The following is a 13,744-nucleotide window of genomic DNA, read 5'->3' as shown; positions in this document are numbered from 1 at the left end:
GCCATTTGAGATTCTTCTGTTAAGAATTCTGTTTGGATTTTTTTTTTTTTTTTTTCTTGGATTATTTGGTCTTTTGGTATCTAGTTTCTTGAGTTCTTTCTGTGATTTGGAGATCAGTCCTCTGTCAGATGTGGGGTTGGTAAAGATCTTTTCCCATTCTGTAGGCTGTCATTTTGTCTTGTTGACTGTGTCCTTTGCTTTACAAAAGCTTCTCAGTTTCAGGAGGTCCCATTGTTGCTCTTAGGGTCTGTGCTACTGGTTATTATATTTAGGAAGTGGTCTCCTGTGTCATTGTGTTCAAGGCTACTTCCCACTTTCTTTTCTGTGAGGTTCAGTGTGGTTGGTTTTATGTTGAGGTCACACACACACACACCCTCCGGAGACAGGGTTTCTCTGTAGCTTTGGAGACTGTCCTGAAACTAGCTGTTGTAGACCAGGCTGGTCTTGAACTCTCAGAGAACTGCCTGCCTCTGCCTCCTGAGTGCTGGGTTAAAAGGCGTTTGCCACCATCACCCAGCTTTATGTCTTTATGTTGAGGTCTTTGATACATTTGGACTTGAGTTTTGTGCATTCTTCTACATGTTGATAGCCAGTTATGCTAGCACTATTTGTTGAAGATGCATTCTTTTTTCCATTTTATAATTTTAGCTCCTTTGTCAAAATTCAGTTATTCAGAGGTGTGTGGGTTGAGGGTCTTCAATTTGATTCCATTGGTTCACCTGTCTGTCTTTATGCCAATACCAACCTGTTTTCATTACTGTAGATCTATAGTAAAGTTTGACATCAGGTATGGTGATGGCTCCAGAATTGTACAGAATTTTTTTTTTTTTGGCTATCCTGGGTTTTTTGTGTTTTCATGTGAAGTTGATTTTTTTCCCTTTGAGGTCCATGAAGAATTTTACTGGGATTTTGATGGGTATTGCATTGAATCTGTAGATTGCGTTTGTTAAGTTTGCCATTTTTATTATGTTAATCTTACATATCCAGGAACATGGGAGATCTTTCCATTTTCTGATGTCCTCTTCAATTTCCTTCTTCAAAGACTTAAATAAAGTTTTTGTCATATAAGTCTTTCACTTGTTTGGTTAGAGTTACCTCAAGATGTTTTCTGTTATTTGTGCCTGTTCTTCAGGGTATTGTTTCTCTGATTTTTTTCTCAGCCCATTTATCATCATAAGAGGGCTACTGTTTTTGTGTGTGTTTTTGTTTTTGTTTTTCAAGACAGGGTTTCTCTGTATTGCTTATAGCCTGTCCTAGAACTAGCTCTGTAGATCAGACTGGCCTTAAATGCACAGAGATTCGCCTGCCTCTGACTCCCAAGTGCTGGGGTTAAAGGTGTTTGCCACCAACACTCAGCTTTTTTTTGTTTGTTTGTTTTGTTTTGTTTTTGTTTGTTTGTTTTGAGTTAATCTTATGACCTATTACATTACTAAAAATGTAGGAGTTCCCCGATAGAATTTTGGGGGTCACTTAGATATACTATCGTATCATCAGCAAATAATGAAAATTTGACTTCTTGTTTTCCAATTTGTATCCCCTTGATTTCCTTTTGTTGTCTTACTGCTCTAGCTAGTACTTCAAGTACAATATTGAAGAGATATGGAGAGAATGGGCACCCTTGTCTTGTTCCTGATTTTAGAGGAACATTGAGTTTCTCTCCATTTAGTTTGATGTTGGCTGTTGGCTTTCTGTATATTGCCTTTATTATGTTTAGGTATGTTCCTTGTATTCCTCCCTATTCTGTTTAAGACCTTTATCATGAAGGGGTGTTGTATTTTGTTGAAGGTTTTTCAGCATCTAAAAGATGATCGTGTAATTTTTTTTTCTTGCAGTTTGTTTATATGGCGGATTACATTGATGGATTTTTGTATATTGAACCATCCCTGCATCCCTGGGATGAAACCTACTTGATCATGGTGAATGATTTCTCTGATATGTTCTTGGATTCGGTTTGCCAGTATTTTATTAGTTTTGCATCAGAGTTTATGAGGGAGATTGGTCTGTAGTTCTCTATCTTGATTGTGTCTTTGTGTGATTTGTGTATCAGGGTAACTGTAGCCTTGTAAAGAGAGTTTGGCAGTATTCCTTCTTTTTCTGTTGTGTGGAACAGAGGAGTATTGGAATTAGCTTCTCTTTGAATTTCTGGTAGAATTCTACACTGAACCTATCTGGCCCTTGCTTTTTTTTGGGGGGGAGGGGAGACTTTTTGATGACAGTTTCTATTTCCATAGGGGTTGTAGGTCTATTTAATTTGTTTATCTGATCTTGGTTTAATTTTGGTTTGTGATATCTATCCAGAAAATTGTACATTTCCTTTACATTTTCCAATTATGTGTAGTACATGTTTTCAAAGTATGACCTGATGATTCTCTGTATTTCCTCAGTCTCCTTTCTTATGTCCCCCTTTTCATTTCTGATTTTATTAATGTGGATATTCTCTCTCTGCATTTTGGTTAGTTTAGATAAAGATTTGTCGATCTTGTTGATTTTTCTAGGAAGAGCCAATTCTTTGTTTCATTGATTCTTTGTATTGTTCTCTTTGCTTCTATTTTATTGAATTCAGCCCTCAATTTGACTATTTCTTGTCATCGACTCCTCCTGGGTGAGTTTGCTTCTTTTTGTTCTAGAGCTTTCAGTTGTTCTGTTAATTCGCTAATGTGGTATTTCTCTAGCTTCTTCATATAGGTTTTTAATGCTATGAACTTTCCTCTTATCGCTGGTTTCATACTGTCCCATAAGTTTGGGTATGTTGTGCTGTCATTTCAATCCAATTTTAGGGAAGTCTTTATTTCTTCCTTGCCCAGTGGTGAGTTAGTTGTACATTGTTCAATTTTGATATGTTTATGGTCTTTCTCCAATTAGTGTTGTTGTTGAATTCTAACTTCTTTGTTGTTGTTGTTGAATTCTAAGTTTAAGCCATGTGATTTGATAAGATACAGGGGGTTAATTTAAATTTTTGTATCTGTTGAGGTTTGCTTTGTTATACCTTATTCTTCCATCAGCTGTCTTTATAGTCAGGCAAAAAAGTGGACATTAGTATTTTTAACATTCTGATTTCTTTATATAAAACTCTTATACAGGTAGTTTTCAACTATATATTTTCTCATATTTCACAATCGCAAAAAGTTTTAAGATGGTTAGTACTAGAGTTAAAACAGATATTTTATTTACTTAAACTGAGATTGTATCTTTAAGGGTACTTTCAACTTTTGCTTTGCAGAGTATTTCTAAAGATATTGTACCCCTGTGACCCTTAGGACATGTAACAGATAATTCTTAAAAATTGAGTTGTCTCACTTGTAAGTTTCAGTGTAATAGTATTTGGGAAAAATATTATGGTATCATAGGTGTAATAATAATTAGCAGGAGGGTAAGGGTAATTTTATGTTTTCATTGATAGGTTTTGGTTATTAAAATAAACTTCTATTCACTGTATCATTTCATGATAATGTGACTTAATCATATGTGTGCCCAGTTATGTATAGGCAGAAGAAGTTGATACATGGGATTTTCATTAAAAGTTCACTTAGGGGACACAGTTTGATCTACTGCACAGCATATATCCAAAACCTGTCCAGATTCATCAGTACATTGCTCATAGTTCCAAGATATGCTGTGATTTGTATTTGGCCATAACAGCGGGAGTTACTAAAGATTGCTAGGGAACTCTAGGGTGGAGTAACAAATTAAAGACTTTCTGGAAACCAAACATCCTGAGAATATATTGAATACGGTAATTTTTACTGGACTATTAGGTTATATTGCCAGGCAGTGAGGTTTATAGACAGGAGGAAATAAACCCTCCCTATTCTTTTATGACTATAGAATTGAACTTTTTAAAAGTTATCCATTACATAGGCAGCTGCTTTGTATTAATCTTAAAATCCTTTATGTGTTTATGTACTTCCTAAATTTGCATAAGCTCTTGTGCTGCTGCACTGCTAGAAAATGTAATGAATAACTCTGGTGCTCTAAGGCATGGTGGGAATCTGCTCCTGGAATATGTGTGTGTAGTATGTTCTTGCTGTGTACATGTAACTGTAGAGTCAAAAGTAAAAAACTTGCGGTGCATTCAGAATCCATTATCCTTTTTGTTCTTGTAAGTTGATGAAGTTGCTTCTGTGACTTCCACATCTATGCTGTGCTGCAGTGTAGCTAGTTACTCTTCACGTTCCAAAGGATCACCTCTCTACCAAGTGTGTACATAAGAGCAGAGGCATACACAGGTGTGTGTATTTCTCTGGTGTAAAGCATTAAACTGTAAAGCACTCTGATGAGGCCACCATTTGGTGCCTTGCTACCATTTAACTGACTATTCTCCCAAATCCTCTGTAATTTGTGATCTCTAGTTCATCCCTTACTGCCATTTAAAATTCTTCCCAGAATATTTTTATGAAAGATATGTTTTAAATGCAGCTAGAAAAAAAGTGGCATCTTTTCAGCTTACTGTTTAAAAAAAAAATCAACAGAAAACTCAATGATTATGCCAGTATGTGTACTATTATGTGTGTAGAGGCAGTGTTTGCCGAGTCAGATGTGGGAAATACTAAAGCTGGTGAATCATTCAGAGTATAGCTCTTGTGTCATCTTTCAAATATTATTAGAATAAAATTAAAAATAACAAATCAATGAAATTTGAATGTACAAGAAAGAACTCCCCTTTTGTGCTTCTGTCCAATGCACATTGTTTTATATTATTGTTGCCTTTTCTGGTAAACAGTAAGTATGATTCTGCCAGTACTGCACAATGGTTTAAGGTTCTAGGCTCATGTGCACCATTTTCAAGGCTAATTTTATTTTTAGTAATTGGTAAAATCAAATATTAGCAAATGGGTAGGAGGAGGCAAAAATAAGTCCATTGAACATTGTTTAATGAGTTTTCCAGAATTTTTAATCACTATTCTGTTTCTGTGAAGAGATGTCAAGACCAAGGCAACTCCTATAAAAGAAAATATGTAATTGTGGACTGGCTTACAGTTGAGAGGGTTAGTTCTTTATCATGGTGGGGAGTATTGCTACACTCAGGTAAGCACTGGAGCATATCTGAGAGCTATGTCCTGATCTATAAGCAGCAGGCACTGAAAGGCATAGGCATTTTAAACCTTAAAACCCACCCCCAGTGATATACTTCCTTCAACAAGGCCACACTTCCTAATCTTTCTCAAATACTGACATTCCCTGATGACTGAGCTTTCAAATATATGAGTGTGTGGGGGCCATTGATATTCAAACCACCACATGGAGAAGCATAAAAGAAGTGCTTGCTTTTGAATTAGGAGTGTACAGATAGAGAGAGGGTTGTTCATCCAAGTCCAACATCATGAATGAAATGAATTTGTTATGTATTGTTTATGGGACAGTCATCACATGCCAACGTGGACTATCACGTTTTTATTTTATATGGCTCTGAGTCTACTGTGGAATTTACGCAAACCTGCATTCCAGTACCACCTGCTATTAAAATATCTAGTAGTGACTACACACTCAGAAAGCATAAGGCACAGATTATAACCAGACTCAAGACAGCTATGTGGAGCATTACAGACAATTAATGGCTACCGAGAGAAGGAAAATCAATCTTCTCTGAGACAATCCCTCAATAGGGTATCCATTCTTAAATGATCAGCCCTAAACAATATGGATATTACTCACACCAAATAAACTCAACAAATTGTATTTATCTGTGTGTGTGTAAAATGATAAGTATGTGTGTATAATGATAAGTAAAGAATAAGAGTCTGTTAATTTGGTCGTGGGGTGGGGTGGAGGAGAAGTTAGAGGGTGGAGTGGGAGGGGAGAAATGATATAACTACAGTACTCATGCAGAATTCCCAATAAATAAGGTATTTTATTTTGAGCAGGAGTCCTGCGTTACTTGAGATGAGTATCATAATGGTCATGTTGTACTTACTAAACATATTTTAACCTAACATGAACATAACACATTTACTTAAAGAGGCTTCGTTTGTCCTTCAAAGACAAATTACAATTAATGCCAAGGGGAAAAAAAAACCATTTTGTTTTGTAGGTATCCTGGTCAGATATTGGAGGACTGGAAAATATCAAACTGAAATTGAAACAGGCTGTGGAATGGCCCTTGAAACATCCTAAGTCTTTCATCAGAATGGGTATTCAGCCACCTAAAGGAGTTCTTTTGTATGGTCCCCCTGGATGCTCCAAAACAATGATAGCAAAGGCTTTGGCCAATGAAAGTGGCTTGAACTTTCTAGCTATAAAGGTAGGATATTGGAGTTTCAATGGTAACTCTCTTTTCTGGCTTCTTCCCATTGCATCCTGTATGATATCTGTCTTAAAGGAGCGGTTGATTTTTATTTCTTTATCTGACATAAATGTCAGTAAAATGTAGGTAGAGAAGATTAAAAAATAATAATACTAATAAGTTGTTGCAAATACCCAGTTTAATTAGAGCTAGTTTGGTACAATCAAAATTCTGAAGAGACTTATCTTTCCCTGTCCCCTTCCTCCAAATGAATGGTTGGGAAGTCTATAGTTTTGAGAGGAACTGCTTAAATTCCCTTCCTTTCCTGCTAATCCCTCTTCTTTTTGGAGTTTGCCTGCCTTAGACACTTGCCTACAATGTGTCTGACTCATACTTCATATTTTCCTGCTCTTTGTGATGTTTTCCCAGAATGGCCTTCAATGTATGTGGATGCTGTACTTCTGATTTTCAAGATCCTTTCCTCACAGAGCCTGGGTGTAATTGTATCACTTGGGTGTTTTACTATCTGTGTGCATATTTACCATAACCATCACTTGGTTAACTTGCCTATTCCAGACACTTTAGAACTTGATTTGAATTGTAATAGCTCAGAATACCAGACAGGTGTCAGACACATTTAAGCAGCCCCTGGGAAGACTGGGGAAATCCAAGAAATGATTACAAAGCAGGACTGCACGAGCAGGAGGTGACAAGCTCAAACTTGAATTTTTAACTGTAAATTAAGTGATGAAATATAGAGGGGTAAGTCAGGTCTAGTTCCCCCATATTAATAAAACAGCTGGGCAAATATGTTTACATATTCCTTGTTACTTTGTTATTGTTTTGCAAATTTGAGCAGTTGGAATCTTGGCCTTGGGTGCTAGAAATACATACCCAAATAAGGTAATAATTGTGTAGTTTTTCTTGATCAAACATATCTGAGTAACACGTGCTGTCTAATGGGTTAAATGCGTCAGGACCAAGTTGCTGAGGTTTTTTTGGTAAGTAAAATTGTTAAACAAAACCTGCTGTGATCTTAACAGTATCCATTCTAGGGATTGGTGTATTGTTTTTAAAATACCATAAAACCTAGTAAATATGAGACAGACTGTACTGTTTTCATCCCAACTATATTGTTAGGTACAAGTGGGTGTCTTATTTATAGCGTAGTTTTTGTCAGATTAGACCATGTAATTATTTAGAAAAATTTAGAAGTCATCCTTGCTACTTGACCTGTTCACTGCCCTTTAATCTGCAGTGCTGGTGCTTTATACAGTGAAAGGGACATGACCTCCTTTCTGCATATCAAGAAAACAAGGGCAGCACAATTACAGAAACAGTACTCTGTATAGCACAGCCCCACAGCCTACCACTTTTAGCTCTTCTAGGATTTTGAGCCAGTAACTCAGCTACTGTCCCCTTTTGTTTGCTTCAGTAAAATCTGCCTCAGTGAGGCTGAACTTCACCCTCAAAGTAACCTTCTTTGGTGATGAAACTACTCTGATATTTGAATTGTAGAGCAGTGCCACATAACAAGTTAACATTCTGTGTTGCATTGTACTGGCCACTCATCTGGGTGAGGTTCATAAGCACGTACTTCAGTATAAATCACACAGTCATGGGCTTAGCCGTCTTAATGATGCCTGATTTGAATTATTCCAGCCCAGTTTTTCTCATAATGCTAAATTATTAGGTTAACTTTTCAGGTCTGTGCTACCTTCTCATCTCTTTCCTCTGCCCTTTCCCCCTACCCTTTCTTCTCTCCTCTTTGTTTCTTTCCTGGGCTACTGGTGATCTACTTCTACATGGTGTGAAGGATCCTCTGGTTCAACTATTGACATGCTTTCACATTTCCTGTATGTCATAAATCTGTATGGTGAATTTAAGTCATATTTATGTTTCTGCTAGCAATGCTGTTTACTTAGCAGAGGAGAGATCACAAAATCGCCATACTCTTCTTTCCATTATTGATATTGAGGTTGTCCTCTTTAGAACCTTTACCTATAATAGAGTGAAGACCTTTCTCCATATTCTCAAACTGCTCGTACTTAAACTAGATGATTAAAAAGCTGTGTGAAATATGCCTGGATTTGCATTGCTGTTTTTTTTTAAAGTCTTCATTATATTAGTATTTTATGTCATACTCTTCAATTTTATGGATAATTGTTACCAGTAATACTCAGTTGGCATGTACATCCAATAAAAATGGTTATTCCAACAGTTTCTGATTTTTGTCAGGACACAAGTTGCCTAATTAGTTGCCCTACACTGAATAAAATCTACATAAAAATCCCTTAACCATATCCTGCCTCCGACAAAAACCCATTGTGCTCATTAAAGCTTCCTTTATTGTTTGGTGCTTGAAGCTTGTTTAATTCCTTTCCTAATGCCTTTCTGTGGTCATGTTTAGGAAAATCTAAAGTAGCACATGTGAATGAAGAGCCCTCTTTTGCCATATCATGAAAGGACCGTCCTTATTCTTCATCATTTTGTGGTACTATAGAAATAATCTTGCCAGGTGAAACTGCAAAATGATCTTATTAATACGTGGGGAGATTAGGAATGTCACACCATCCATAAATTTTCCATAAGAACATTCCAAACACTTAGCTATTTGCACATGTGCTAAGCAGCACTTCTTCTGTCTACCAGCAGCTTCTTTGTTGACTCTTCTTCGAATCTTTCTCTTCTGGTCCTTGACATCCTGATCTCCTGATGAGGACTTTACAAATTTATTTACCCATTTTATATCATTACATTTTGAGATTATTCAGGTTTTGTTTTTGTTGGCATAACTAGTACATTAGTAATATTCTTTCATGTGTTTCTTTGTGTCTATGTAATGGTCTCCTTGGGGTATGTATGTACCTAGAAGCTCTGATATGAATGTCCTCAATAGTACTAGATAATTTAAAATTGCCTTTTTTTTTTTTTTTTTCTTGTATGTTACTGATTTTTTTTTCTCAGTGTCTTTTGAATCTTAATATATTGAAGTCTAGGAATGCTCTCCAGCAATCAAATCCAATTTGCAACTTGTTTTGGTCCAGACTTCTAACAGTAAATTTCACATTTTTAAGGGATATTTTTTTCAAAAATGAAGAGTAAGAATCATATGTGAGACTGTTATATCTACAGAGCCCAGAATATATAAATCATTGTAATACTGTGTTATTTTTAATGTGATTAATTTTTGCTTGCACAGTCAGGTTAAGAATTTTCTTGATGTAACTGAATAGTACAATTTGACAGAATTTAATTTCTCTTATATAATACCTGGAGACAGGAAAGTAATATCAAAAGGCAGTTCAGACAGGGGCAGCAGATTGTGACTATAGACATTGGATCTGTGGATGGAGCTTTACCATAAGGGTGGTTATGAGAATGTGATCTGAGGTAGTTAACAGTGTGGATGGTTCTGTGACTCCTCTGACAAGGGAAGTAGCTAAGAAGTGCCTGCATGGCCTTATCATGTTGAGTGCAGCATTGACATTGGAAACATTCAAGGACTTTTTGTCATAGATTGCATGAATCTTGTTCTATTTGCTTAGGTTTTAGGGTTTATCACGGATCTAAACGAAGAATATTTCTGAGGTCTTTACTTGCCAGATAGGGCTATTCTAATAGATTTAGATATAAACTGATAAACAGATGTGATTGGGTTTAGGAGTCTACATATGTGACTTCTTTGTCGGTCTTTTAAATTAGCCTGTTCTATCTTTGGTGCCTGCACCATGCCTAGTATATCATAAAACTATTCATAGGTGAATAGTCAGGTAGTGAGCAAATTGTTTTAAACATATTTATTCTCCATCTTTCCTTTGTATTGATTTGTGACTTTAGAACATACAGTGGCTTTAATCTTTGAGGCATAAGTAACATCCAGAGAAAATAAACATGCTATAGAAACTAATTTAAGTAAAAAATAAATAAATAATTTTTTTGGCTTACTTTCTCTTTGTGGGTTTTTTTTTTTCCCTTATTAAAAAGAAAATATGAGTGACTATATGAAGATACCAAATCACTGATTTCTTTCCTTACAGGGACCTGAATTAATGAATAAATATGTTGGTGAATCTGAAAGAGCAGTTAGAGAGGTAAGAAGAGAATCACACTTCCAACCTTCTGTGAAGTTTCTACTTCGTTTTGGGTAATGGAAAGTGATATAATTTTTCTCCAAGCAAATACTTATGATTTAAAATGCAACTTTGAGTACTCTTTATATTTTGTGTTTGTTCTTATATATCATAGTATCCTAACTTTTATTTTTACCCAAGATTAATTTTAATAACTACCATCCCTCCCCAGTTTTGGGAAAGGAAGTGTCTGTCAGTTTTGTATGGATTTTACATTCCATAGCTTTTTATCTTGAACACGTGTCATATTTGAAATTTTCACCTTATTGACTTGGTCTAACTTCTGCCTGGTAGTATAGACAGTGTGTCTTCCTTCTGTCAGCTGATGTTTAAAGCCAGACCTTTAGTGCCAGCTCCTAACTGATAGTGCTTCTTCATTTTAGCTGTTAAAGTTGGGCCAAGTTGGCGACAACTAGAGTCACCATTTGATCACATGCCATGACTTTCCTAAACAGATGCTAACCTGACTCTCCATATGTTCATAGAACACAAAAATAGCACTGGGATATTGATTCTTATTTGTGAAGACTTTAGTGCTAATCAGGATAAAGGGGTTTTGATTATTTTGTCACAAGAAACTATTTAAAATTACATTTTGTCTTTTCTGCCTTAAAATGTAGATGATGGTAATTTTGTAAAGTGTTAGTTGGAATGACAGCATGAAAAATGGCACTATTTATGAATATTGAACTAATTATGGCCTAAGTTATAAGAGACACATATCTGGATATTTTTCTGCCCATGTTGCCCTCTTCCAAGCTTATTTTATTACATTGTTCCATTGGGTAAGACACTGACTTTCATGGTTTGTCTGGCTCATGTTCAGGCCAGTCTATGGTCCTATAACATCTGGGCATTTTTCTTGCCTGGATTTTATGTCAACCATTTTCCTGTACATTCTTAAAAGAAAATGATTATGACTTTGAGATATATGGGTGTTTTATATAGCTTTTATTTAAATGTGTTTTATGATAGTTTTATTAAGTTCCAGGTATTGGGCTAAATGTTTTATGCCCTGTTAGTCATTTCCTAATCTTTCAAGGTCTCTATGAATTACTACCATCACCCTTTTGCAGATGTGGAAATTGAGGCTGAAGAAGTAAATTAGCCTGCTGAGGCTCACACAACACTTGGTGGAGTTGGTATTTAACTGAATTTCTCTGATTACTTAACTGGTTTTCCTCCCGTACTGTATTAAGTGGTAGTCTGTTCACCACTAAAGAAGTTATTTTTTCCCAAAGCAATACATAGAAACCCTGTCTCAAAAAACCAAAACCAAACAAACATAAAGAAGTTACTTTTAAAACACTACAGTGTTTTGGGCACCCACTGTAAAGTATAAATGAAGTGATCAGGCTAATAGGTTTGTACATGATAGGTTTGATTCCTTGGTTTCAGAAGGAAGCCAACTTTGGAATTTTTTTAGCATTTGTTAATCTTGTCCTCTGTGGTATTCTTTCCACTAGATATTCCGTAAAGCAAGAGCAGTGGCACCTTCCATTATCTTTTTTGATGAACTTGATGCTTTGGCAGTTGAAAGGGGCAGGTAAGAAATGTTAAATGTTAGCATGTTAAATATGATAGCAGTTAATAATCATTTTATGCACATTTTATCTATTACTATATTGTTCTAGGAGAAACTATTCTAGAATTAACTGTGCAGTTAATTTCTTCTTTACCCACTTATTTCATCTAATCACTTTGTATAATCATTTCCTATACAATAGGAAAAAATGATAAAATTGAAACATTTGAGTTAATTTCATTTATCTAGAATGGCCCCTTAGTACTATATTAGAAGTAATGGTATTGCTGTAAACATATAGTTAGAACTGAAAACAAAGTTTAATTAAATATAATTATTTAGTATAGTAGAAGCAAATTATAAAAGTTACTATATGACCAACACAAAAATCTTATTTTCATGTGTTTAGCTTTGTGCTGATAAAACAAAATGATTTCATGTTGAGACAGTGTCAAAATATAAAAAGCTTGACAGAGAAAAAAGTATTATATAGATTTTAGGATTCTCTAGAATAAATTCTTAGAATAAAATAGAATGTAAATTATCTAAAATGATTGGGCCAAAAGTGCTTTAAATTTTAGAATTTTTTTCTTTGTTAAGTTTTGGGATGTTTTCTTAGACCTTGGTGATGAGATGATCAAAGGGTTTTAAGTAGCTCTGGAGCATTTCAGACGTAGTATTCTTGTGATATAACCAGTTTTTGAATTAACAGCATAGTAATTACTGATAGATTCAGCACACCATTTCTGTTCTTTTTCTTTTGATGCTAGAGACCAAACCCAATACTTTGGCCTCGCTTTGCATGTGCTCTATCCCTGAATTAAATCTCTAGCCCAACAAATATTTTCTGCTAGTAAATTTTTAAAATTTCTGTTACAACTAGTTCTCTGTGGCTGTAGTGCAAAGACATCCACAGCAGATACATAATAGTGGAAAAGTGGCTGGCTAGTCACATCATCTGTGTATAGTTTGCTAGTTTTTGTTTTGTTTTGTGTTTTAATATAATCGTTTGATTATATTAAATGTCTCATGGCATTGTGTGTCTTTAGAGAATAATTTGGACAAGGGTCATGACTTATGAAAAGAAAGAGGAATTACTATATTATAAATATCTAACTGGTGTTTTATGTTGCTGAATGTTTGGACGCTCTGCTGCCTTTCACTAGCAGATAGTAAAGTTTTATGACATTTCATTATTTCAGTGATTTAAATATTTGTATTTCAGCCTTTTCTTAATGTTGGCTTTGATTTCCTAGGATGTCAGTTTTATGGTTTTTGTTTCCTACTGAAGTTTTGAAAGTCAGCCAAGTTATTTTCTTGGCCTATGAAATGTTTTCACCAGGTCGTTTTCAAACTAGTAGTTGTATGGAAATCAAAGACAAAAATGATATGGGTAATCAGAATAGAAGTAGTCCCTTTTTAATGTAAAACCACCATTTTTTTTTTCTATAAGAAATAGTGATTAGATGTTTAACCCTTCCTATATAGAAGTGACGAGATACCAGTAATAAGTTCCTAAATATATGAGCTTTAATTGAAAATAGTAGGTAATTTCCCATAGGTTCTGTATAACAGCACAGAACCACAAAATTTTGAATCTGAAAGGACATTTGCACAGTTTGTTGTAAATCAACTCCTTAGATTATAATTATAATTGTCAGATATTCAAGAGAACCATATTGTTTTATCCTCTTGTAGGTACCCAGCACAGTGCACAGACACACAATATTTTGAATAATCAAAATATTGACTAATAAGGATGAGGGGCTTGAGGGTCAGATTCAATTCAGTGTGGTACTTAGGAGCAAGCTCCTGAGTCCAGAAGCTTACAACATACAAACGTTTTCTGGTCATTGGTAAATATAT

The 13,744-nt window shown here is 35.2% G+C and overlaps 1 protein-coding gene across 3 annotated transcripts in view; it reads left to right on the top strand.

Annotated features, from left to right (window-relative positions):
* Spata5 (spermatogenesis associated 5) overlaps positions 1–13,744 on the top strand; it is a 163,457-nt gene that overhangs the window by 31,471 nt on the left and 118,242 nt on the right. For all 3 annotated transcript variants that reach the window (XM_051185784.1, XM_051185783.1, XM_051185785.1), the window contains exons 11-13: positions 6,029–6,238; positions 10,261–10,314; positions 11,820–11,899. In XM_051185784.1, coding sequence (XP_051041741.1) covers positions 6,029–6,238; positions 10,261–10,314; positions 11,820–11,899 — 344 coding nt within the window. The remainder of the gene's footprint in view (positions 1–6,028; positions 6,239–10,260; positions 10,315–11,819; positions 11,900–13,744) is intronic.

The sequence above is a fragment of the Phodopus roborovskii genome, unplaced genomic scaffold (assembly GCF_943737965.1).
Source record: "Phodopus roborovskii unplaced genomic scaffold, PHOROB, whole genome shotgun sequence".
NCBI classification, from domain to species: domain Eukaryota; kingdom Metazoa; phylum Chordata; class Mammalia; order Rodentia; family Cricetidae; genus Phodopus; species Phodopus roborovskii.
Note: the sequence above shows the minus strand (reverse complement) of the source record. Positions and strands in the feature narration are given on the sequence as shown.